Source organism: Ctenopharyngodon idella, chromosome 18, assembly GCF_019924925.1.
Source record: "Ctenopharyngodon idella isolate HZGC_01 chromosome 18, HZGC01, whole genome shotgun sequence".
NCBI lineage: Eukaryota > Metazoa > Chordata > Actinopteri > Cypriniformes > Xenocyprididae > Ctenopharyngodon > Ctenopharyngodon idella.
In genome coordinates, this window is record NC_067237.1 from 25725377 (window position 1) to 25752655 (window position 27279).

General features: G+C 37.3%; 1 protein-coding gene across 3 annotated transcripts in view; it reads right to left on the minus strand.

The window, feature by feature from the left end:
* Positions 1-936: 936 nt before the first annotated feature.
* Positions 937-27279, minus strand: part of kcng4a (potassium voltage-gated channel, subfamily G, member 4a) — a 35263-nt gene continuing 8920 nt past the window's right edge. For all 3 annotated transcript variants that reach the window (XM_051869544.1, XM_051869543.1, XM_051869542.1), the window contains one exon: positions 937-4103. In XM_051869544.1, coding sequence (XP_051725504.1) covers positions 3237-4103 — 867 coding nt within the window. In that variant the 3' untranslated portion in view covers positions 937-3236. The remainder of the gene's footprint in view (positions 4104-27279) is intronic.

Genomic DNA, 27279 nt, shown 5'->3' on the forward strand with positions numbered 1-27279 from the left:
ATCTATGGTCAAGTTGTCAGCTAAGATTAATGGGAAGCTCACTGCCCCATTGAGGTTCTTACCATCATGACAGACAGAGGGGGAAAAAATTACACTGTGTCGTAGCTAGGAGCGATGCAATGCCTTTGCAACGTCAAGCAATTTGTCTGTCCACAGTGAAAGCAAGAAGAGCTGTTTGAGGTCAATGAGGCTAAGTTTAGTTACATGACCAGCGACTCTTTCTTTAATCTATACTACCGACTGTGTATTTAAAAAAGCAATGTTCATGCTGAAACCTGTGTACTGCTTTAGATGAGATTAGACAGTGCATTCTGGGTAATTCAGTAGCTGCTGTATATCTAGATCACTATAATGTCAGCCAAAGTTCACAAGATCAAATCCATTTACAAGCAAACAAGTCAGACTGACAGACAAGCCAATGCCCAATTATAACCTTGCTGACATACAAGATCAAAAAAAGAACTGAATAGTGAGAACTCAAACATCTGTTCACTTATAGCATCTCTGCCAACAGGCAGCTAAATGTCGTGATTAAGCTAAATGAAGTGATAAAAAGTCACATTTGAGCCTGAAATATAATATGATGACAACATCACAGATATGCCAATAGAAGCATCCAGACAACACTGCAGAACTCATGCCACTCATGAATAGTTAAAAGGATGTGATGAGAAATACAACTTTCCTTGATCTTGAATATATCATGTAAACATATTGTAACTTTAAGAACCGAAAACAGTTCAAAAGGCCATTTAATGACACTACGCTGCAAAAAACGTCTTGTTCCAAAAGCTTAAAATGTCTGACATCAGAAACCCACATTTACTAACTTACACAACCACCCACATTTTTGATAAAGTTATAAGGAGGAAGTAAGAAAAATAAAAGATAACCTTCTAAACACATTTGCGCTGTTTCGGGCTTTCACTTTGCATATTATGATGTTAAAAACAAGTAAGTGAAGTTTATTCTTAACAAGTTCATTGATCATTACACTCTGACCTGTTTACCTCCGACTGAACAGTTTATGTGTCATATTTCAGTGTGGATTTCAAGTGGCTGTTATTAAAAGATTTGCTGTGCATAAGCACAGAAAAGTGCTGTTACTCTTTGCTGAAATGCTCTGAAATGTCAAAACATACACATACTCATGCATCATTGACTTATTGCTCAGATTGCACTGTAAATGTGTTTACTTGATGAGAGAACTAAATCTTAAATCTACCACACTTTGAAATCTAAAAATCAACTTATACATTGAATAGGAATCAATCTTACCATCAAGTATATCTGATGGATGGCCTCTTAAACCCTTCTTGATGCTTTTTACATCAATCACTGGTGCCAGCAGAAGACACTTGCCACCTAGATATGGCCTTTCTTGATAAATAATGGCATATGATACATCATTCAAGCCATCCTTCAACAAGATTTCTCAATAAGCACTGTGGCTAAAAGCATATTTATAGCTATGCTGATGGCATATCTCACAAAGCTTCCCCCCATCTAATGCTGCTAAATGGTGCAGATGGTTATTAAGTTCATATGAATTGTTATTGCAATAGAATACATTCCATCAAAACGGTTAAAAATATGGTTTTCTCTTCCAGGTTATGTTACATAACAGTTTAATATCAGTATAACGTGAACACAAATTTAAGCACTAAACATTAGGACGCTGATGACTCTATGACCTGCAACACAATTTAAGTTGTGCATTAAATGTAGCTGGCATTTATCATCAACATCGCTGCGGAGCCTGCCATGATATCATTTTTTGGCTTTGTTTATCTTCATTGAAGCTCTTTACAAGTACAGTACCATTATTAAATATATTCTTATCCTCCTTTTCTGACGACTTGAGAGATTGAAGAACATATGATGACATTTCTAGTAAGTAATATAGTGATTTTGACAGAAATGGTTGACTATCTGGGTAGTGTACTTACTATGTAACTTGAGAGCGGACTAAGACCTGTTCCTGGCCCTGCTTGTGTATCATGAAAGAAAAACAAGTGATAAACAGGTTTAACCTTTACATTAAGAACAAGCTGATGTCCATTTAATGATTCAACCAGCTGGTTAATCCTGAGAAAAGCTACACGTGTAATTTGATTGGTCCATCAAAGCCTCTTTGCTTCCTCTGTACCTTTTCCGATTCATGACTCAGCCTTCTGGGACTTTCGGCACAGTAGCAAGGCCGTTTATCTGACGCAACATGACTGAATAATTGGATTAGAAGCGCAAATTTGTGATTTGTTGACAAAGCAAAGTCTGTCACAGAATCTGACTCCAGAAGGACTTTTTTTATCTCTGAGAATTTATTTTCATGTTTTATCCCCAGCCTCATCAAGATCCCCCCATCAGCCCTGCAAACATTGGGCAGTGGGACAATTTTGTGACCTTACAGAGAAGCTTTTCACATGGGGGCATCAGACTCTCTTAGGGAGAAATTGGTAAGAAGAGGAGAAGATGATGAAAACAGGGTTGACCTCACTGAGGTCACGACATGGCTGAATCTCAACTCTAGCAATAAACACTAAAACAATCATAGATTTATTACTCCGTAACTGTTGCATCTCCTCAGAGCTGGCAGATGGCAGGGGCACACATGTGATATTTCGTAAAATGAAGAGAAGAGAACAGGGTGACTGTGTCTAATGACTAAGCGTTTCAAAGAAGAGGATTAAAAATCCTTCTATGAACACTAAATAACAGGACAAGACTCTGAGATTACTGCTGTTTTTATTTGGAGCTGTTCAAGAGCCATTGCATGTCCGTCCCGACCAACGCAGAAAATTATATGCATTATGCACATTTTCTGGAAGAGCAATTCTTGCATTTAAAACAGTCCACAAAAAGCACATCTTTGGATTTGTTAAAAAAAAAGCATATAGTCATTTTGAGAAATGTAAATTTCTCTGTCGTATGTCTAACGCTGTGGAAAAAGGCTCCAAAGTTAAACTATGTAGCTTTGTTTTTTATGTCTATTGCATGGATTTTCATGGAGTGCTAAATCTGACGTAAGTCCACAGTGTAAATATGAAGGAAATAGTACTTCACTGAGATAGTCAGCTTGTGGCTGATGGAAGACAAAATACTGTATGTTCAAGGCCCTTTAACTCTTTAGACGGAGCCGTTCATGAAAATTCACCCTGTCCACTGCAAAAGGGTTCAGTATGAGGGCAGGGAAAAACAGGTTTGATCTAGAGAAGAGTACAATGGTTGTGCATCACTTAAAAGGCTCCAGCTGGTAACGGGTGCTTGTTATTCCCGGAAGTCTCTCCACCATTCCCGAGTAGAGAAAGGTCTTCAACAGAGCCTGGCGTCTCGGTGTCTGGAGTAAGAACTAGTCTAGGAGGAGGAAAGTCCACCCATCCTCCATCCTGCTCTTCCTCGGCTCCTGCGGTAGCAGCTGCGGCTGCTGCGCACTCCTCCTTAAAAAGCCTGTCATTCTCCTGTTTCAACTCCTGGTAGGAGCGGGAAAACATGTGGAAGATGGAAGTGGCTGGGAAGGCCATGATTAGGATCCCGCTCAGAATGCTGCTGAGCGCCACTACCTGACCGGGGATGCTCCTGGGCACCATGTCCCCATAACCCACTGTAGTCATAGAGATTATTGCCCACCAGTAAGAGGCGGGAATGCTGCTGAAATCCTGCGCTCCGGTAAGCTCGCTCTCTGCCAGGTGCACCAGTGGTGAAAAGAGCGTCACGGCTACGCAGAGAAAGAGCAGCAGCAGGCCAAACTCGCGCATGCTCCTTCGCACCGTCAGCCCCAGCGTCTGCAAGCCCAGAGAGTGGCGGGCCAGCCGCATCACGTACAGGATCCGAAGGGCACGTAGGATCCGCAGTACCAACCCGAGCTTGTCCAAGTAGCCCTTACCTCCAGAGGGTCGCTCATTGTCATCATCGGGGGTTTCTCCCACGACCAGAGACACGTAGTAGGGCAGGATGGCCATGGCATCGATGATGTTCAAAGGTCCACGGAGGAACTCCAGCTTGCTTTGAGCCTGCACGAACCGTAGCAGAAACTCCAGGGAGAACCAGGCCACACACACCGTCTCTACGATGAACATGTGCTGGCATTTCTGGGAGCACACACCCTGCGGAGAGAGAGAATGAGAAATGAATTTAATTCCCAAATCAATTATTTTTAATAAAAAGGCACTGGATCTAAATTTAAAATCAATGTGTTTAGGTTTAGCTTATTAGAAGTTAAAGTAGAAAAAAAATGGCAAAAGGGAGATTTAATATAAAATACCTCAGAGAGCAAAAGGTTAGTCAGTAATACAAAAAAGGAGGAAGGGAAATGGATAAGATAAGGAGAGGGCAGATAGCCACAACATTTTCCAGAAAAACTCAGTGTTTACTTTTAGTATTCAAGTCACACTATTCGATAAGTCAAGCTGTATCAGTTAATTAGCCAGAGTCAGAGGTCAGATTGAGGCGGTGGGGGAGGGAGAGCTAACAGAAAAGAAAAACCAGACCATTTTGACCTTGAAATGCCTGAATTAAACACTCGATGTTCAGGCAACATGCTGGAAGTGACCCAAATTGGATTTCTCCTTTCATGTGACATGCCTCTAGATGTGATCCTTGAAACTATATATATCTGATGCAGTCAGATCTAAAATCACACATTCTGTTAACATATTGTATGCATATCATCATCGTTTTATCATGTTGTTATCATTCAGTGCCAGTAAGCGCCTAAAATCTTAAAAACCGGGGGAGGAGCAAGCAGAATCACTGGAAAGATGCTGAGATAGCAGATTTAATTAATATTTGGTGAGATGCATTAGTTCAAACAAAAAAATTGTATCACAGTCATGCCATGTTAGCAAATTTGCTGTTCAATTTGCAGTTACTTGAAGACAATTGGAAATGTAACGGTTTTGTTGTTGTCATGTTGTCCATGTAAAGCATGTTATTGTTTCTGTATATGCTCTCTCACAGGTGGTCAACTGCCTGTTCACAATGATGCAGGTGTGTGTAATTTACAGTATAAACACAAATGTGAACAGTCAAAGTAAAAAAGATGACATCTCGCAGCAAATATTCAGAACAGTGTGGTAAGATCTATGATGTGAAACATAGCCACAAACAGAGAACAAGATATGTAAGAAATAATTGATGATGGACTGTCACACTTCAGGTGTACCACATGCACATGTCTTTATAATGTGTCTTTATAATGTGTTTATTCCCAACTTCCAGTGGAAAAATGAAAAATGCAAAATATTTCAAGCTTAATATTTAACAGGGGAAGATAAATATAATATAAAAATATTTAATATATTGGAATAAATCCTACCAATAAATTCTACCACTACTAATAATGAAAAATAAAATTGAATAAAATTTTTCTAATGTATACATTTTATATTGTTGTACTGTAATGATTATTCATTTATTGTCAAAAATAGAAATAAAACATTAATTTAATTTAATCAGTATTGGTATTGGTGAAAACAAAACAAAACAAAACAAAACAAAAAACAAAACAAGGGACAAAGTGAGAAACTAATTTAATTCCCAATGCATTTATTATCAATAAAAACACTTAGCATCTAAATTTAAAATCTATGACCTGGTTTCACAGACTGGGCTTAAATTAAGCCAGGAGTAGGCCTTACTTATATTAGGACATTTAAGTAGCTTTTATAAATGTGGCTTAGTAAAAAATAAGAGACAAAATAATGGCACTGACATATTTAGGATTTGTAGTTGCTTTCAGTTAAACATGCATTTTAGTATAGGACTAGCCTAAGCCTTGTCTCTGAAACCAGCGGTAGGTGTTTAAAGGGTTAATTCAACCAAAAAATTTTAATTATCCCATAATTTACTCACCCTCAAGCCATCCACAAGCCAGGTGTATATGACTTTCTTCTTTCAGTCAAGCACAATCGGAGTTATATTAAAAAATATTCTGTCTCTTCCAAGCCTTATAATGGTAGTGAATAGTAACAGATATTTTGATGCCCAAAAAAGCACATCCATCCATCATAAAAGTAATCCATATGGCTCCAGGGGGTTAATAAAGGCCTTCTGAAGTGAAAGATTTTATATTTGAACTGCGCTGCTTGGATGCTTTAGTGAAGCAATGCGCCGAGCTGCTTCTGGGACGCTTCTGAAATGTGCCCCAGCGCGGCTGGTGTAAACACAAGCATTGACTAGAGTGGTTGTGAGCGACTCCGGTGGCCACGTTGGAGCTGTAATGAACTGAAGACGTGTGCAATGTAAATAAGGGGTAAAACGAGAATTTTTAAAGAGAAATGTAGTTGGAGCTTGAGTTTGTTGCCAAGCCCTATTTGTTTGAATCGCGAGAGGCATCTACTCTCACCTAAGCTTACACTACTCATACGTCCAACATCATACGCCGGAACTCGACTCTCTCGTGAGTGCGCAGACAGACGTTACCGGAATCTAGTGATTATAGTCTTACAAACCCATCGCTTTGCTTCAGAAGGCATTTATTAACCCCCTGGAGCCATATCGGATGTGCTTTTTTGGGCTTCAAAATATCGGTTACTATTTACTCCCATAGCTTGGAAGAGCCAGAATATTTTTTAATACAATATTTTAATATAATCCGATTGTGTTTGACTGAAAGAAGAAAGTCAAATACACCTAGGATGGCTTGAGGGTGAGTAAATTATGGGATCATTTTCATTTTTGGGTGAACTAACCCTTTAACTAACCTGCCAGCTTAGCAGTATTAGAAGTTAAAATAGAAAAGTGTTTGCGAAAGGGAGATTTAAAATAACATATCTGTGAGAGCAAAAGGTTTATCAGTAAAAGATTTAAACTAAACAAAACAACAAACAAATCAGTCAATCTCTAGTTTCAAGTATAATTTGTGAACTAATTTATAGCAATGCAGTAGAAAATCAACACCTTGAAACAATCAGAATCAAGAAACCAACTGAAATACTGCATAATGCAAATACTGCAAACCTCGCTCCACAAACATCCTGCCTTCCATTAAGAACCTCACTCTGCCACACTTACATCTTTCAAAACTCATTTATGCTTCTGCTTGTCAAGTCTGAAAAGCCTTTGTAAATTCTCAATCTTTCATAGAAGCAACAGACTCGCAGTTAGAGTGGACATATTATCAAACCACAGCAGTTCTGTGGTGATTCATTTGTGTAAATTCAGCAATTTTAAATGCTCAGCACACAATTTGTCCTCCTCCGTCCAGTACGTACATTGTCCCCTTTCCCTCTCTCTCCCTTTCTGTCAGTCTCCCCAGTTCTCAGTCATTCTCATTCCCTCCTTCTACTCCAACACCTTCCTCTCATCTCATTTCTCAGACTTTTGCTCCTCGTCTCCCTGCGGTGGGGATGAAGTGGCTGTGACTGCAGCTGCAGACATTATGCATGTTAAAGAAGGATAACAATTTGCAACTCGTCAAGCTGATTGTCAATTTCTCAGTGCTAATGCACTTAGGATGACCTTATCTCTGCACTGCCACTAGAAATGTCAATGACATCCCCCCTCCTTTGAGCCCAAAACCAATCAGCCGCAGCCCCTGCATCTATACAACCTGTACATTTAGAAATCACCTACAGAGCCGATGAGCAGATTACCAAGACTTATACCAGGGCTTTTGAGATCAGCATTTATAGCAGTGGGGCTGCACAATTAATCAAAATAAAACTGAAATCATGACGCTTCTTGTTCTTTTAACCTTAAAACAGAAATATGAAATGTTCATTATTTAACAGTTCACAGCACAATCACAATAGGATTCTCTGACTAAATCGTTCAGCCTTAAATAGCAGGGCCTTACATGTGGGATTCATGTGCATTCTGGGTGAACAGCACAGTATAATGATGAATTAAAATCAATAGGGTGGTTGGAATAGGTTTAGCTCAACCCAACTGCTGCAGACCCAGAGTAAAACAAAGAAATGAAAACCAAACACAGAATTAGCATTGCAATCTTGCCAGCATACGTCTCAGTCTTTGTTAGCACTAAACAGGTTATACGAACTGACAGCCATCTTTCTTGTACGAGTCTCTGATTGAATGTTAGGTGGTCTGGCTGGCTGTTTGAATCTAGAGGGAGGGTCTGAGAATGCATAAATGGATGTATTGAAAACGAAATGCAGTTGGGATAATCCGATCTGTGAGCTGCTTAGTGAATGAGATATGGGGACCCAGGAGTGGGGATGTCAGGAAGAGACAAGGGGTTGGACAGAGAGTTGAATAATTGAAGCAGAGCTACTGCAACACACACACACGCATTCTTTTATCTGACTGTACACAACTAGAGGATCTGATAAACAACACCAAACACATTACCGCCATGTACAGAAGTCAACGCTTGTTATAGAGCATATTCTCCTTCATACATGCTAACATACACAAACCACAAACCCCTGGGGTCAGCTGTTTCCTAAAATTCCAATTTGAACTCAGACCTCCAAATATTTTCACATCTTATATTTTCATGGAAATGCATCAGATATTCATCAAAAAAATATTATTCATGAGAAACGAAACCGCAGCAGGAGTCTAGCCCTAAATGCATAAGTACGGCACATATAGCGGAAGCCATGCTGGAAAACCATAAACTATATTACTCTAGTCTCAACATCTAATATTAAAGCTTTTATAAAAAGATTCAGATTAAGTTATGGAAAACACTTGCAACTAGGCTTCTACACTTTCAGATATAAGGGCCCTGGCCTTGGGCAAAGTCTTTTATTACTCAGAGTAACCGCATGATTGAATATTAAATGGCATAGAGGAGGGACACAAGATGACAAAAAAATAAATGAAAATAATGTAAAAAAATATGGAGATATAGAGTTGTTCATGAAGTATAAACAATGTTAAGCATGGCCAAACTTTTTAAATCAAGTCTTATATTTCAGATTAACCTAAGTCATCACCCTTTTTACATGTTTGGCACCAACTTCATGAGGTGCATCTTGGGATTCTTTTCCAAAAGTATGGAAGGAGTATGGTAGGCACATTTGTACACTCTCTAATCTAACTCATTCATAAAAAAACCTTACCTATTTAAAAAAATTACAATGTAACTTTGTAAAGAAATTGATACATAGGCAAAACCAATTGTTCCTTACAGGACATTGATTTTCCAGTAGGCGACACCGAGCACAGGCATGAAAACCTGTGAGTAAGTGAGTCATCCAAGCTGATTCAATAAGACCAATTTGCCAGTTGATTCATTAAACTGCACCAGCTGAGCAACATGTTGGCAAAGTTCACTCAGCTAATATAAATATATTACTGTTCAAAAGTTTGGGGTCACTTTTTAAAGAAATTAATACTTTTATTCAGCATGGATACATTAAATTGATCAAAAGTATCAGTAAAGTCATTTATAATAATAAAAAAGATTTCTATTTCTGCATATTAATGATTTCTGACGGATCATGTGTCATAGTTGCTGCTGCAAATTCAGCTTTGCCATCACAGGAGTAAACTACATTTTAAAATATCTTTAAATTGAAAACAAATATTTTAAATTGTAATAATATAATAATAATAATAATAATTCAAAATATTACTGTTTTTAAAGTATCTCTGATCAAATAAATGAAGCCTTAGTGAGAATAAGAGAATTTTATATAAATGCGCATGGCACTGCAAATTCATGCACATTTCAAGCATTTAAGCAGAGAGAGAGAGAGAGAGAGAGAGAGAGAGAGAGGCTAGGAGAGAAAAAGATATCACAAAGCTCACATTCCAAGACTGATGTCTTGTTTCTGATGTTTTCAAGCTTGTGACTTTGTCACAGAAGTGATAAAATATGAGGCTGAAGACTCTCTCAGAACTCTTTTAACAGGCAAGAGTGATGAGTAATGGCCAAAAAACACATACAAACAATGAGACACCTTGAAATTGAGGTAAATGGATGTTTAACATGATGCTGTAGTCCTGCAGGGACAGTAGCTGTATAGTGTGATATGATGTAATGTGATTAAGTCGTCTCCAATGCTGCTCACTGTGTCTTCCTGCTCTAACACATCAGACATGAGCCTACACACTGTCTCTCTTCCATAATCTAAGTCCATTATTCATTCTCTGTCTCGCTCTTTTCCACTTTTTTGTCAAACATTTCCTGGCGCAGAGTCAATAATGCCACGTCATTCTGAGAGCTCCTAGAAAAAGACCACAGGCAGGAAATTGTTGAGGTCAGCATATTGCTTTTATTTAAATCGCTGTACTCTCGACTCCCCTGTCTGCTCTCTATTCAATATTCTGATTGAACGTTGTTTCAAAGACATAAAGGATAAAGTAAGCAAAAAAACTGTAAAAGCATGCTCAATCTGTCATATTGGGTGTTTACCAGGTTGTGTGTGCTGATGAAGGCATATGTCAAAATGACCTTGAGGTCATTGCCAGAGATTGAGAGAGAGGCAGAGGCAGAGATGGAGAGATTGGGACACTGAAAGAACTCTGTGTGCTACATCGCAGTAACCCAGAAACCCTGTGCACTAATACAGTCACAGAGCAGAGACAGACAGGAACATGACAGATGATCAGATATACCACGTCTGGGTCTTACTGGCAACCAACCTCCATTTCCTCTCTAGAAAATACAAACACACATACACACATGCACACACACAAACATACATATGGGCTCCTAGAGAAAATACAATTATACAGTAAGTCAAGAGACTTGAAAAAAATCCAAAATTTAAAAAAAAATTTCTCCTATCCCAGTTTAACATGCATATATATGTAAATAACTAAGTCTCTTGTTGTCAGCAGCGGTTACAAATAAAGATGAGAAATGGATCTAATCACAGCAGTTTAAAGATTTATTAATAACAAAACATGCTTGACTGAAAACCTCAAACAGAATAACTGTATAAACCTGACGAGAACAGACGACGAACTGAAAGAAACACAGAGCTTAAATACAAACAAACCAATCAATGAAATGAATAACAGGTGCACATGATAATCAAATCAATGAGAAACCATAGAAACGAACTGAAAAATAGGGCTGTGTCTGAAATCGTCCCCCCAAACCCTTAAATAGGGCACCATTTGAGGGGACAGCCATTTGTAGTGGTGTCCGAAACCATATGGACGTTATTGAGTGCACTCATTCAATCCCACAATGTACCACAATAAAGAGTGCACAGCAGATATACGCTCAACAGCTGGAGAATTACTGTGGATGAATTACTGTGTCTGACCAGAAGATGGCGCCTGCAGCTGAATTGTCCATCCATCCATTTTAAAAAACGGTTGGTCCAATGTGGCTACAGTGTATCATGAAGGTTTAAATTCCTTTTTAATTGACTATAAAAAATGTTCAATTAAGGCTTATACTTAGTTTTCATGACAGAGTTCAAGATAAATCTTTTCATCTTACTACTGGAGCTGCCAGTTTGCTAAGTTTTTTATTAAACAATAAATTTAAACTTATTAAACAGCAAGCACAAACTATGCAAAAGCGACAGCCCTTCCAGCAACCCCAATGTCCAAATTCGCTCACTCATTTTCTTTCACTCGTTTAAGTGAACTACATTACTAGACTAATGTAGGAAATCGTGAATATGGGGCGATTTCAGACACAGCCTAGGAAACAGAACTCAAACCCATCCAAAATAGACAAAAACACAGATTACCTGTTACGCTTGTAGGTTCATAACTAGAAAAAACATATTCACTACAGAAATGTCCATGACTTTTCTGTGACCTTTAAAGATTTTATTACTTTCATGCCTTTAAAATTTCCTGAAATTTCCAGGTTTTCAAGGACAGTGAAAGTACTCTGAACAGAGTTCTTGGATATGGGTGATATTAGCGAAATCACAATATAGTTGTTTTTGTTATTTTATTTGATCTCTATTATTAAAAATAAGAAGATGCAAATAACAAACAATATGACACATAAAATCTGAGAAAAATGCAAATGACAAAGTCTGTTTTTTCAGGCACAATATGTCTGACAGCAGCATTCAAGTAAGAAAGACTAAGAAATATAATAATCAAATGTAAAAAATAAAAACTTTTAATGACTCTTTTTAAAATCATTCAAGTCCCACTCTTTATTTTCTCATTGAATCAATCAATAGAACAATTTATATTGTCGCTACAATATATATTGTCATACAGCCCAGCCCTACATTGGTTATGTTTCTTTTTGGCATCAGATTTGTCTGGAATGTTTCTCCTAAAATCCCTTAGAATTCCTTAGAAAAAGAGAAACAAGAGAACAACAGAAACATTAGATTAGCTCAGGTCATTTGGCCTTGGAGGAATTTGATGAAAAATGTTTTTTGTTGTTGTCGTTGTTGTTGTTGATTACAGACATAGGTAAATTGCAAACTTACCAATGTGAGATTACGGTCTGTGCCTTAGCACAAAAAGATTTCAGAAGATTTAAGCAAGAGATTTCATTTGCTCTCCATTTCATCACACTGCTGTCTAGGAGAAACAGTTGAGATAAAGTCAATACAAAATTAAAATTAAACCCATTTTCTTAATACATGTTCCTGATCTTATTGTGCTCAGTGCATGCTATTTATAACCAACACACGCACATACAGTTTTAGTCTGATGCTTTAATCTGTGTAATCCTCCAAAATGTACTCTACTCAATTTCTCCTCCTGAATAATTTCTCCCTCTTTCTCTGTCTCTTTCCCTCCTAGCCCAAAAACCTGAAATATAAAGCACAGGTTGGGATGGTACGGTACAGCTCTGCACTAGATAAAGTACACAGTGAGACAATCTCAGAATCTTAAACACCTGCCTCTCCATCTCCCGCTTGCTAAGCACTACATATTTTTAACTGAGACACACTCGTTCTCTTCTCCCCACCTTATGCTCCTATAATGGAGAGTAATGAAGAGATGAAGGGATAAATGAGGAGAGAGCAAGTAGGCATTAGTATGAAATCTCTATGAAATCTATTATATTTTTCCCAAATTCTGTGTTTTCCTTTTGATTTTTTTTTTCTGGAATCCATTTTTTTATTTTATTATTTAATTTAATTTGAATGGTTAATTTTTAATAATCAAGAAGGATGTCTAATCAACTGAATTAATAAAACGTTAACAATAACAGTGCCCTATGAATTGTTTTAGTTTTTCATAAATGTTGTTGTCTCTTTTTTATTTCTCTGAATTCTATGTTTTATGGTTTAATAAAAATTTACTATCAAAAATGTTGGCAATCAAATTAATGCATACAGCTTTAACAATTTAAACAATGTAACCACATGAAATTTAAAAATTATTTTTAAAAATAAATATTTTTTTTAAATTATTTAAAAAAATAGGTAATTTTTATCTCACAATTCTGACTTTTTTTTCTCAACTCATATTTGCGAGAAAAAAGTCAGAATTGCGGGTTTATGTCTCGCAATTCTGACTTTATATCATGCAATTGTGAGTTATAAAGTCAGAATTGCGAGAAATAAAGTCAGAATAGTGAGATATAAACAATTGTGAGGAATAAAGTCAGTAATAAACAAACAATTGCGCATTATAAATTCACAATTGCGGAATATAAACTCGCAACTGCTAGAAATAAAGTCAGAATTGCGAGATATAAACCCACAATTCTGACTTTTTTTCTCACAATTGTGAGTTTACATCTTGCAATTCTGACTTCTTTTATCAGAATTGTGAGATATAAACTCGCAATTGCAACTTATAAAGTCCAGTTCTAAGGAAAATAGACTTTTTTATATTTCAGTTTGTATTTCACAATTCTGACATTATAACTCACAATTCTGACTTTATAACTCGCAGTTGCATATTACAAAATCAGAATTGCAAGATAGAAACACAATTCTGAGTAAAAAAGTGAGAATTGCGTGTTTATATCTCGCAATTGTGACTTTATAAACATGCAATTGCGACTATATCATGCAATACCGACTTTATAACTCACAATTGCGAGTTTATATCACGCAATTCTGAGAAAAGTCAAAATTGCGATATGTAAACTCGCAATTGCAAGAAAAAAGTCAGAAGTACATTCTAACGCACAACAGTAATATATATTTCTGTACGTTCTTCAAGTTAGGACCGAAACAGAACTTCTATTTTGGTGGGTTGTAGTGAAGATCTTTCAGTTTGTCTGTGTATCTGATGATAGATTTTTCAAAAATAGTGAAATGCTCGTGAAGTATCTCTCAGAGCAGCTCTGGAGGTGAAGTTAATGTAAAGTGTCTTCATAAAGTGAGAGGGCAGAATGAGCTTGAGTATGTGTAGACGAAACTGTGCCACTCATTCACAGAGACACACAGAACATGCAGATTTTGTTTTTAAATAGCAGTCCTTCAGCAGTTTATTATTCACAGACACTATAGTGGTTGTATAGCCTTACGTTTGATTTATTCATCAAAATACTGCCATATTTTGTGACATTCCACTTTATACAGTAAATTCTTTTTTTATGACTGGATTCCAAGATTCCGTTCATTCTATCTTTTGCATTGCGGAAATCATAAGACCATACATTGGGCAGCCTTTTGCACTGTGTGTCTGAATATGTGTGTAGAGACAGGCTGCAAAGAGTTTGTCCGCTGCAAGAGATCAACTCACCACATATATCTCGAACACAAAAATGGATCTGCCTGCAACTACCTGTGACTGTTCCCACATGACCTTTGTAGGGACTGGTCACCCACCCACACCTTTTTATCTAACTGCATCGCTCTCATTCTGTTCACTCTCTTCAGCATGCTCTTTCCCCCGATCCCTTGAGACCGACGCTGCACTCGGCCCGTTTGATCTGTCCTTTATGGCAGGTTACTGCAAATCCTGTCAAGTGAGGTTTACTGCCGTAGTCCTGCACCAGCAGTTTTGTGGTCTCCATCTGCCAGATCATCTCTACATCAGACTATAGAAATCTGAGGAGTAGCAACCATTAAAACTCGTTCCTCTGCTCATTTTTAGAGACAGTCATTATATTTCATTTTGCTTTGCTGCAGTGGAAAGAAAAATGCAGCTGGCCACATATAAAACAATGACTCACATCAAACTGACATGTTTATAGCTAACTACCTGTTATAGCTATCTACTTGTTACCATCACAGTAACATAACGCATTGAAATTATATACAACGGAACAGTCTGTTTCTGGCCTAAGTGTAAATGGCACTGTAACATCCTCTCCTTCCTTTTCAGAGCAGCATCTCTAGCTTTTAGTCAGGACCCAGGAGACATTGAACAGACATGGATACCTAACAGCCAACCCATAAACATCTCAGTGGAAAAATAACCAAGAGGTCAACGGATGGGTTAATTCATCATGCTGGTCTGTAAAGAAAAAGTCTGAAAGAAATGAGGGCTTGGTGGAAATATACAATGTTTAAAGGGATAGTTCACCCAAAAACGGAATTTTTGTCATCAATTTTTTCACCCTCATATCGCTCCAAACCTGTACACAAGATCACAAAAGAAGATATTTTTTTAGAAATATCTCAGTATTTTTTATTTATTTTTTTTTTTTTGTCCATGGAAGCAATATTCTTCAACATATCACCTTCTGTATTATATATGAATTGGATAAAAGGTATTTCATAATGTCAAGGTGAAAAATGTCAAGACATTTAACTGAATTAAATTCAGTTGAAATTAAAAGCTGAATTACCTGCATTAAGTAATTCACCCGGTGCACATTGTGATTTATTGTAGTTAACCTATACTTAAACAGTTTTGACATGTAAAATAACCAACCACATTCAGATTTACCAGCCTAACTGAGTCGTCATTCGGATGCAAACACAGAAGCACTGAACTGCGTCAACTGCGTACGAGACTGACAGGGTATGGAAGAAACTGTTGAATAAAGTTGCTATTTTTGTTATGTTTTTGCGCAAAAAAGTATTGAACCACAAGGTTGAACCACTGCAGTCACATTGACTATTTTAACGATGTCTTTACTACTTTTCTGGACCTTGAATGACGGTAATTGTGTTGCTTTCTGTGGGGATAAAAAAAAAACCTTGGATTTCAATTTGATCTTAATTTGTGTTCTGAAGATGAACGAAGGTCTTATGGGTTTGGAACGACATGAGGGTGAGTAATTAAAGGCAGAAATTTCATTTTTTGGATGAACTAACCCTTTAAATGTTGCTTCCCAGAAAAATTGATATCAGTGGATTTCAGCAGCTCTCGCCATTTAAACGTACACTAGTATGGGGCAGTGATCTATAAGAGAAAAACTGACAGTAAATGAAAAATGTTCCAAGCTAATACTACACCTTGTGGCAACTTTTAGAATGCATTTTCACACAACAACAAAAAATTTAGCTTGCATAGCTAGAAGAGCCTGAATTCATGTGCATAGAGTATGATTCAGGCTTTTGAGTAAAGCATAGTGATGGCTGCATAATGCTGCTTGTCAGCAGAGGCTGAAAACTCAGAGAGACACAAAGAACAATAGATAAAGCTAAGAACAAGAAAGTCCTAGGAGAAAACACGTTACTGTCCTCCACAGCACTAAGACTTAACAAGGGTGATTCATCTTCAAACAGGACAGATTCCTGAAGCATACAGCAAAGTACACACTTCAAACCCAAAACACCGATGTCCTGGAGTGACCCAGTCATTCCAATTAAGCGTGTGTGAAATTACTTAAACACTGCAGTTTTCAAACAGTTCCTGCTTAACTTAATGAAGTCAAGGCATCAGTTTCTTGTCGATAGACACAGTAATTGCTGCCAAAGGTGACTAAGCTAACTAATACGTAACTGTAGAAAGTGAGGCGAATACTATATTCAAATTATATATGTAGGGATGTCAATTTACATACAATCCCATAATCAATCGTTGTTTAAATTACAGGTGGGTGGGGGTGTGTGGGGCGCTACTAAGTTATCATATAAGTTAAGTTAACCAACACAATCATATAAGCTAAGTTAACCAACATAAAACAGGTGTTATTTTAAAGCTTAGAAGCTTGGCTTTACAATGAATATAGGGATGACCATCACTTAACAAGTGATTTTAAATTTGCTGACAGTTTTGAAGTGCTCTGTTTTCATAGCGTGAAAAAATAACTCCTTTAAATAAAAATGTAATCTGTAAAATCATCACACATAACAGATAGACTTGTCAATATATCATTGAAAATGTCTCAACTAGCAGAATACAACAAGCATATCGGTTTCAGAAAGAAACCACACTATACCAAGTATCTGTATAAAAAAGCGCCGTTGGCGCACATGTAAACAGTATACGCATGATGCTTATGTGCCACAATTTGTAACTTCGCGAAACATTACCGTAAAAATAGATCACATATAATAAACCGTAAATAATAGATCACATATCTTTATTTAGAGCAGGTTGTCTTGAAGCCAAACAAAACATAAGACAATGCATAGATCACAGAGTGACATGACATGCTGCTTGGCTAAAGCTATAGACCTTACTGCTGTATGTGCCAGAGAAACAAACGTGCAGCCATCTTTAGAATTTTGTGTTTGAACTTCTGTTTTTGCGTTAGCTCTGTATATTTCTATGGCATAGCTGTCGAAGAGCAATTAGCTGGTAAAGGGTTTTTTCTTATTGTAGAGTTAGTGAAAGTTATAATGCAAAGTTTGGAGCAGATGTCATAATAAATGTCAGTAGACCAGGAAGATTTTAAACAAGTGGTTGATTCATAAATCCTTAAGATATTACCTTCATTCTGTGGAAATACAAACTGGAAGACAGAACACGATGAGCGCAGTGCTGAAAAGGGGCAGGGCTACATAAGGTCTCTATCTAGATCATGATGCAGTGTTTTCCAACGTCATTTGAAAGTTCAATCTGGTTCTCAGGTGTGGTGGGTAGGGATGATGTGTAGAGACCAATCTGACACTGTTTTACAGCTGGATTGGTTTGATTGCTCAGATTGACAGGTCTTAATTTACCATGCGCCATAGAATAGGAGCACACAACTGAAACAGCTCTAGAAGATCATCACAAATCCACCAGGATCTTATTACTTGTTTATTTTATGTACTTTTATTGTGGCATTTACACAAGTAAGTAGTTCTTATGTTCAGCAAAATCACTTGTTCGTTTTTTGGACCCTTGGTTAATTATGTTTCGAAATAAACACTAGCCTACCTAATCCATTGCATGGTTCGAAGACATTAAAACATGTAGAATACATAACTACGGCGGTTCATTCACTCACTTCATTTTTCCTTGTGTGTCTGCTGCACGTGTTTTGTGCATGAGCCGCACACACCTCAAAACTATGCAATCTAATGATGACCTTGCTTAAACGACCATTGATAAGTTTTATTGATTAAATTATTATCGACAATTAATTGATCGTCGATTAGACGTTAAAATCCCTAATATATAAGTATTTTTATAAATATAATGAAAAGTATTATTTTTATAATAATATATAAATAAATTCTCTTCCAATAAATAGCATCACAAACATGTTCTTAATGACTCATTTAAAACAATGTAGAAAAGTTCAAAACTGTGATTGTAAAAAAAATGTGTTTGTATATCTATGCACAAGAAAGTAGAAAGAGAGAGAGCTTAAGGGAGAGCAAAGCACCCATAAAGTGTGGCCTACACGAGATGAGTTGTATACATCTGAGTATCTTGCAAATTTAATTCAAGAAAATTATAGGGGAAGATAACAAGTGAGCGGGCATTAAAAATGCATCTTTAACTCTGGGATGAAGCTACTTGTAGAACGAATCTTTTGATGGATGACACTATTTACTCCATTTACTATCTCTGCATCTGCTGAATCAAAAATGAGTATGCAGCACAAAAGGAAAAATGATCAGACGTGCACACATACATTAACGGCCTTTCAACACCACACCATGCATCCCAAGCATCCTCTCACTTTCCTGTTGCTTCTCTTCTATTGTATTAAATTAAAAGCAAAAAAGCCAATTAAATAATTTAAAAGAAAAGCCAAAACAAAATACAGGAGTTTTTTGTATTGTGATGCAATCTAGACCTGTGGACTCCACTTGACGCAACTTGGGTTTAAGTGACTCGGGTGATTAAAAAAACCTGCAACCTTCTGGTTACCCTGAGCTTGTAACTATTTCCCAAACAAAGACAAGCACCACTGCAGAGGTAACCACGTGTGTGTTTGTTTATACGTACATCTGTGAGACACTCCAGAGTCTCTTTTTGTGAACCCTGTAACCTTGGAACTGAAAAGATGTTAGTGCTTGGAATAGTAAACAGCAGGCAAGCGTAAGCACAGCTCCACTTCGGAACATTTTCTTTCAAGTCATGCTGCTCATTTAAGGAGTTCAAGCAAGTCAATTCGTTCAGGACCTCAGCTCCAGCTATAATAAAGGTGATTCTGGTGCAATAACACTTTTGACCTACACTGGCATACTGGCACTTTATGGCTTGGAAACTCCTGCTGTTAGGTGTCATATAATAACCTATTCTGTAAGCTGCATGTGAGGGCAATCACCTCCCAATTTCTCCTGCATCAGTATTGGAGCACTGCAGGGTTGCCAGCACTCTTACTTCCTTCACACTTTTGATAAAAAGCACGTAGAACTACAAAAAAAGTCAATTTGCAGTCTCAAAGCCATGGAATTAGTAATCGACCCTCCCAACCCACTTAATCAGTTTTTCTTGCACCATTATTCTACTGCTGAATTTCCTGCCCCACGGCAAAACAAATTTAGATTTTCAGCTGAGATGTAAGCTTGCAGTGTGAATTGAATGTAATGAAAGACAAAGAATTGGTTCTGCGAAATAATATTTAAGATGAAATGAGATTGTATTATTTATTAATTTTATCATATAATATAATATAATATAATATACTATACAGTAATTATAGTCATGTTAAGATGAAATATAACTTAACATGATTATAAGGCTGCACAGAGAAAGTGCTTTTTGCGTACATGCGGTTTCATTTGTTCCTACATTTTTCCATAAATTTAGAATCAATTTTAGTATGAAAGTTTTTGGTGAATTATGATTTGTTCGTGAAAACATTCATTCACAGATTTCATGCACAAATTTGCGCGTACGCACGCTTAGTGAATGAAACCCAGTGAATCCAATCACAATAGGCAAAAGTTCACTTCAAGAATGAACAAAGTCGCGTCAATGAGTTTGAATTAAGGTATTCTAAAAAAAAAAAAAAAACAGCGCAAACGGAAAGAGAAAGTGTGATCTATATTATTTCTCTATAAGATACATATTTATTCAAACCACACAAATTATGGAAAAATGCACAATACACAATCTCCAATGTGAGTGACACTGTGATGCGGCATGAATTTGAACAGCCGGAGTCGTAGTTAATGTGTTTGATTTTTAAAGACGTGGCGCTGTGCGGCATTTCTCTTAGTGTATGACCCTATATACACGTGGCTGCTAACAGGAAGCGCATGACGAGGAAGAGTTCAGGAATAAATCCACCTTAATAAATCCACTCAGGAGAAACATAGGAACACAGGCAAAAGCATCCACATAACATAGATGACATCAGACAAAGAACACAGGAAACACTGGGCTTAAATAACAGGGATAACTAATAAGATAATTGACTGAACAGGTGAACGTAATCAATAATCAGACACACTGGGAAACTGGGGGTACGTTTACATGACAACAATATACTAAAAACGGAAAAGTTTTTTCTTTGTACAGATGAGAACGTTGTCAAAACTATCCCCGTTCACACAGATCTGCGAAAATGACTAAAAACGCTGTATTACTTTGTAAAGAAAGACTACACGCCTGCGTATACACATTCTTTTACAGAGCACTCGCGCCAAACGCCCATGCCTATCCATCTTATTTTTACAGTTTGCTGCACTTTTATATTCTTCTGGTTATTTCCATGTAGCGGCTAATAAATCGGAAATCTCGCACATTCACAGAAAACAACTTACTTCCGTGTTGAAAAATAAGCTGGATAGACTAAACACGTAATACGCATGTGCATACTGTCACCGTTTTCACAGATTCACGTTTTTGCAGTTTACACAGAGATGACAACAGTATCATTTTCAAAAACGTACACTTTGAAACCCGTTTTCAAAAGGTTGCGTTTTCAGGCCACCAAAACTCTGTTGTCATGTAAATGAGCAGCCAAAACACATAAAACTTATTCTGTTTTTAGTTGAAAACGGTGTCGTAGGGGGAAAAAAGGGAAAAAAAACCACAATGAAACATAGGAACCCTGACAACTTGTTGTTTCGCTAATATATAACATTTGTATTGTGTTTTTCTCACTAGTTGCACATATGTACAGTACTGTAAACAAACAGTTCTCAAGCAGGTCCCACTGGAGGTCATTTAGGGAGCCTCAAGATGAATAATTTCAAATTAGATAAAAAAAGCATTAAAATAAGTGCAGACAACTAAAAATCAAGTTATGGGGCCTTTGAATATTGTTGTGAACAATGGAGTGAACCACTGAAATACACAATCAATGTCAAACATGCACATTTGTAAACCAATGTTAAAAATTTGTAAGGTCTGCATTATCTAAATTACATTTCTAATAAAAATTACAAAGTCCAATTATATGAAGGTACTGGTTTGTTGTGAAATAATTTAAATGGGTTGACAAAACTTGTCATCAACAGCAGACTTCTGCAAGTGCACCCAATCTCGATCTAGTGTTTCCTTTAATTCCCTTCATTGACTGTGTCACTTTGGCCTCATCATGCTGAGTTTGGGTGGTTTCTGCCCACTCAAGGTGAATCCTGCAGCACATTATCCAGATTGTGCTGTGTATTGTTCACTCTCTTCTGCCTTGTAATAAGGACCCAGGCCAGAGAACAGTGGCTAAGTTCACTGCTAACCCTACAACACCACCTGTTCTAGGAACTCCCCTTCTGGCAAATCATACAGCCAAAATGCAAAACTGCAACACAACACCAAAACCACTCAAGCCTTGCACCTGTACACCATCTGGCCATCTGTAATACTCTGTCCAACATAGCATGAGCAGGACATGTAGAGAATTAGCTAGTCTGTCACTGATGGGTGTGTGGAGACTATGATCGGTCAAGAGGAAAATGAAACTAGCTTTGGTTTGAACTGCAAGACTGGCTAAATGTTCAGAGACCAGCAGACGTAAATGTGATGCAGAGCTGTAAAACAGCTTTAAATGTTCTCTCACTCTGTGCTTGATTACAGTCAGATGATTCATTTATCAGTTAAATTTTTCTTCTTTTTTTCCCCCAGCACTTTCATCTAGCATATGTAGATAATCTGCTCAACTTTGTGGCTGTTCATTATCTCTTAATGCATGTAATCAAGTAAATACACCCGCAGTATAAAAGATTTTGATCACTGTAAATTTCCAGGTCAAGCGAGCTCTTTTTAGAAGGTTTCCATCAAATAACAATGATTATGTTTTTTGTTTTTTTTGCAAACACAAATCTGCTCTCTGCTTGATGCATTGGTTGGAGACTTCTAGCTAAATTAAAAACACTGAGTTCATGACATTATACTAAATATTTTATTCCCCTCTACATTTTTCAATTCAGGCCAATTCAAACATGCATTAGTGTATAATTTTAAATGAACAAATGTGCCAATTTGTCTTCTCTCTTGGCAGAACAGTTCAATTTCTTTTGTGTAGTCCAATACCAGCTCTTTGGAGAACAGTACTGAGTTTTAGCTCATATGGACTAGGCATGAGCCACAGTGATTGACTAGTCCTCCACATACGACAAGTTTATTATATTTTTTGTCATTATGTATTATTTATTTTAACATTAATATTTTTAGCACCAGTGATTTAACGGGGTCATAACATGAGAAATCAAATTTGCCTTGATCTTTTGATATATGGCATTAAAACATCCTGTGAGTTTCATAGCTTAAAACGTCCGTCTCATTATAAAACAAAGCATTTATTTAATCAAGCTTGAAAAACAGCTCGCTTTGATATTGGGTGAACTGTGAAGTCACACGCTTTGACACGTCCAGTTTAAACAGCTTGTTTGCGTCGGATTTTCATTTTGCAAAAATGTTCCCACAGAGCCTGGGCTGGAATATCAGGTTAAAGGTGGACTCAGTATTATTTCAAATACACAGTTTGGAAGTTAGTCGGGCCGATACCAACAACAAACGTCTAACCAATCAGCATTGGGGGCGTATGACGGTCGAGGAGAGAGAACGAGCAAGTGGGAGATTTGAAAATAAGAAAAAAAAAAAAAAAAAAACTGCAGAACGAGAGATGGGACACCATACAAAAGAGCTCAAAAGAATATCACTGCAATGAAGGTTTATGACTGGGCAAGCGCTTTAGGACCCGTGTTTATATTAGAAAAGCTTTCCATAGCTGGAGGCTGCTTTGATTCCTTATCATGTAAGTAACACTGGGTTTTGATTGTCTGGAGCTGCTGTTCTGTTGGCGATTAACAACAAACTCCTGTTTGTATTTACTCTTGTGTACTGTACGTAAATTTTTTTGTGCTTCCTTGTCGTTTGTTCATCATCTGCGCTTTATTTTTCGTGAACCATTTTGTTGCGAGTCAGCTGTGATAAACAGACATCCACTCTTGCATTACATGTGTAAAAGTGGCCAGATAGTGAGAGTTTTGCAGTTAAACTAGTGCACATTGACGCCCGCTAGAGAATGAGGTGTTTAGTGTCATTGGTAGTGCACTCGCCTCGAATGCCAGCAACGATCGGGCCGGGGTTTGAGACCGATTTGGAGCAGGGTGGTTAGTATTGGAGTATGAGTTTTGGAGGTGGAGCAATGAAGAGAGGGGTGGGTTTGTTTGGGTTGATTTCAAATATCAACAGTGTTTAACAACGAATTTGAGAAATCACATACAGCAAAACCAGCCTAATTATTCAGGAATTTATTAAAGGGGTAGTACACCCAATTAAATTATAGTCATAATTTACTTTCCCTCGTGTCATTCAAAACCTGTTTGACTTTCTTCCTTATGTGGAATACAAAAGGAAGATATTTAGAAAAAAAAAAAAAAAAAAAAATATATATATATATATATATATATAAAAAAAAAATCATACAATGAAAGTCAACGGGGTCCAAACATCAGGTCGCACGGATTTGTGCCTGAAATCTGCGTACAAACATTTTCATGAACAAATCATGATTAATCAATAACTTTCATTGTAAATTTTATTCTAAATTTACAAAAAAATGCAAGGAACAACTGAAACCACACATACGCAAAAAGCACATGCTGTGGATGGTCTTATAAACATGTTAAAATGAAATTTTATACATACATATTTCAATTTAGATATATTTCATCATCATATATTTATACACACACACACACATTTACTGTATACAATAAAAGAGTAAGAAAAGGTGCATTATAGCTCGAGCTGCGAGTTGCCTCTGCATAGAGATGAGGATACGCGTATGTACAGGTGGCTAATCAGAGGACAGTAATCTGGGTCTGTATTAAATTTATTTATTTTGTTTGAACTTGTTTGGAGGAAGGCACACTTGACATTGCTCGAGGATCTTGCTGCGTGTGCTCTCAGGCGAGAGTGCGTCCGAGAGAACGTCATGTTTGAAAAGGAATGTGTGGAAAGCCCTTATATGGACATGATTTGGAAGTGTTTTATGCAAATTTCTGACCTCAGGCATGCGGCCACTCATTTAGAATACTCTAAATTCATTAACGTTGTTAAGAACAAATCCATGTGCGTACACACGTGATGTAAATTAGGTGGAATTTTTTCGTTAGAAGTTCTCATGTGTGTATAAATACTAATAATCCACACAATTATTAGTGAATGAGACCCACTGACTCTTTCAGAATATCTTATTTTGTGTCCCACAGAAGAAAGACAGAAAGTCATACAGGCTTGGAACGACATGAGGGTAAGTAAATTTATGCTAAAGACTGATTAGTCGACTAGTCATTCAGGAAACCCACCTACTAGTTGATTTTGAAAATTTTATCTTTAAGTTGGTCAGCTTCACTTTCAAAGGACACTGTGAATAAGTGTGTGTGTGTGTCACTAGCACTTGGTGAGTGAGAGTTTGCTGGATGCTCATAGCATACAAACACCTTCGGTTCTGAGTCCTTGCAGCTGTAGTTCAAACAAAGCAAAATTTACACCTGCAGCCCCGGGGAGCTGAAAAGGAGAGAGAGTCTAAGACAGCATGGGGGAAGGACGGGGCAGAGAGTGGTAACAAGAGTAAAGGTGAGAAAAGGCAGAGAAAAGATAAGAGGGTAGAAAGAAAAGAATCCCAAAAGAAGAAAAGCAAAGGTAGAAATTAATATTTAGGAAGCAGAGGGAAAACTAGAAAAAGCAGGGCTAGATTGCATCTACCATACGACAAGAGAGGGAAAAAAGTTAAATATCCAGGAGTGAAGGAAGGAGTGAAGCACAGATCCATAGGGCAGATCCTACGGATGCTCATATTCTCTTTACTATCTGATGTGATGTTTTATCCCTACAATATAGAACTAGCAGAATGAAGGTTAGTTTAAATTTTTTATATAAAATAAACTGTTACAAACCTGCAGAAGGTACACCCATACATACACATATTACCATTCAAGTACAGTAGCACTGCTTCAGACTTATCTAGCTGCCGCAAAGATAAAGGGTATTAGGGCATATGAATCCAGATAAAACTCATCTTATCACCTTACAAGAATGCATTTATTGTTATCTAAACAATATAAAAAAGGTGTTGCTTGGGATTATGAGAATACAGCCTGCAAACACACAAGATACTTAACCTCTCTGGAATGATTCCTAAGGTTGTCAGATTAAACAAGTTCAGATGCTACTCCATAAATGTTTTGTATCTCATATCTATCCATATCACGCTTAAAATACAAAACACAATTTCAATTGCACCACAGAGTTCAGGATTCACAATGAGAGTATGTATACAGAGTATTTGTACACTTAAATCACACTTAAAATGCCTGAATGATGTAGAATTCGATACAAATTATCAAACCAAATGGCACCTGCAAACAAATTATGCTAGACCTTACTATAGATTTAACTTCACTTTACTTCACCATTGACTTTCAGTGGATGGATTACAGACATGTTGCACTAACATTTGACAACTAGAAAGTGTCCAAATACTTTTTGTCTTGATTTTGAACAAAACAATATATTTTGTTTTATAATTTCAAAACTTTTTGGAAACATTTTGAAAAGTGTGCTTGTGCAAATTTTATGTAAAATGAATGCTACATGGTTTGATATTTTGTTGTCTTAAGCAATGTCTTTCCTATATATTTATGGGTTCCTCAAGTGTCCAGATATTTTCTGTAGACCACTGTACATTCTTATAGATTTATTTAGAGCTAGAACACAAGCTGCATAAGCTACAGGGGTCTGTTTAGGTCACATTGATGTCAAAATGTTCAGACAAGCCTGTGGGTTGTTGAATTTATTCACTGTTTTTCTCTATCAGCTCATTGCGAGCTTGCTCACAGTGTTTCTCACTTCTGTTCATGTTTCCCGTTTACTAGAGATTTGCTGCCTTGTCTATCCGGATCTGATATTGAGCTCTAAACCAAAATTGTGTTGTATATCATTTATAGGGAATAAAATTTCACCAAAAAAAGTTTTATGCTTGTAAACATACAGAAGTGTGAAACATCAATCTGTACATCTTCACATTCGTTACACACAAAGAATTGAAAGCGCTGTGACAGAGTGAAGAGACAGAGGAGGTCATCTTGTTATCACTCAATGAACACATGCACACACACACATATCTTTGTATACACAGTACACACACACACACACACACACACACACACACACACATACACATTTATGAGCAGAGATGAATGACTCCATGCTCAGGCCATTCCTTTTCTACCGTGCTGGTGACACTGACAAACGGCCCGGCAGTGTGAATTAAATATGACAGTCCTGCTGCTTCCAGTTGGATGCTATATGCTGGCGCAACTGCGTAGACACTGCCAGATCTTACCTTGACATATACACAAGCACATCCAATCACACACACAAAGTATTAAATTTTCCAATCAAAACATGTGGAGCGAAACTTCAGGCAAATGAAGCTACATTCAGCAGCCTTCCCCTTACACTTTGGATGGTGTGAGGTGTCCGCCTAAGGGCGATTAAAATTCATAGTCATTTAACAGCAAAAAGGTCTAGTCTTCTCAAGCGGACCCCCTCTGTGCCTGCTGACATTCCAGAGGTCTCTATGGAGCTGGTTCATTATTCTCTATGTATGTTTGCTGACATTGTGGAGGCATTGCTGGTCCAGTTCATTACTCTCTGGGTATTTACTGACATTGGGGAGCCCTGCTGAGGTGCATTCATTATTTCTCACTAGGAACAGCACGCACAGGTCTG